Source organism: Penaeus monodon, chromosome 19, assembly GCF_015228065.2.
Source record: "Penaeus monodon isolate SGIC_2016 chromosome 19, NSTDA_Pmon_1, whole genome shotgun sequence".
Classification (NCBI taxonomy): Eukaryota; Metazoa; Arthropoda; class Malacostraca; order Decapoda; family Penaeidae; genus Penaeus; species Penaeus monodon.
The window spans coordinates 2,387,834-2,388,381 of NC_051404.1; the positions used below are offsets into that span (position 1 = coordinate 2,387,834).

General features: G+C 32.7%; 1 protein-coding gene across 1 annotated transcript in view; it reads right to left on the reverse strand.

Annotated features, from left to right (window-relative positions):
• The window catches only part of LOC119584971 (microtubule-associated protein futsch-like), a gene marked incomplete at its 5' end in the record, with an annotated part of 346,977 nt that overhangs the window by 138,158 nt on the left and 208,271 nt on the right, over positions 1-548 (reverse strand). Inside the window, 1 exon segment of the mRNA XM_037933567.1 lies at positions 243-329. Within this exon segment, the coding sequence (XP_037789495.1) occupies positions 243-329 (87 nt within the window).

The window sequence follows — 548 nt, forward strand, 5'->3', positions numbered from 1 at the left end:
CGACGTAGCTGTGTTAACACCCCGTAAGCGCTGCCGTTTCTTTTTGTTTTTATTTTCTTAATGATCGATGTTAATCATTTAAACTTTTTAATACCTACTTAATTTTTTTTTTTTTAATCGGTTGGATTTTTGTAGATGTAACATGCGTACTGCTTTCTTTATTATCATTATCATATGCTCTCTCTTCTCTTCTTTATCACTGTTTTTTTTATCATAAACCATGCCTTTGTATACCTTCATACCTCGCTCGAATTGGTCGGGTGAAAACAGTGAACGGAAAAGACCTTCGAGATACTTAATATCTATTTCATCGTCTCGGGTTACGCGACCTGTTGGAAATAAAATAAATGGATATATATACACACACACATATATATAATGCATTTCTGCCATCATGATAGGGGATGGTGGATGTTCTTTTTTTTAAGAATTAAAAAGGTTTATGTTTTTAGAGGCATAAAAGTAAATGTGGAATTCAAACAGATGTATCGTATATCAGTTAGCATCAGGTAAATTTTCTAAAAACATGAACATTACACGCATGCATG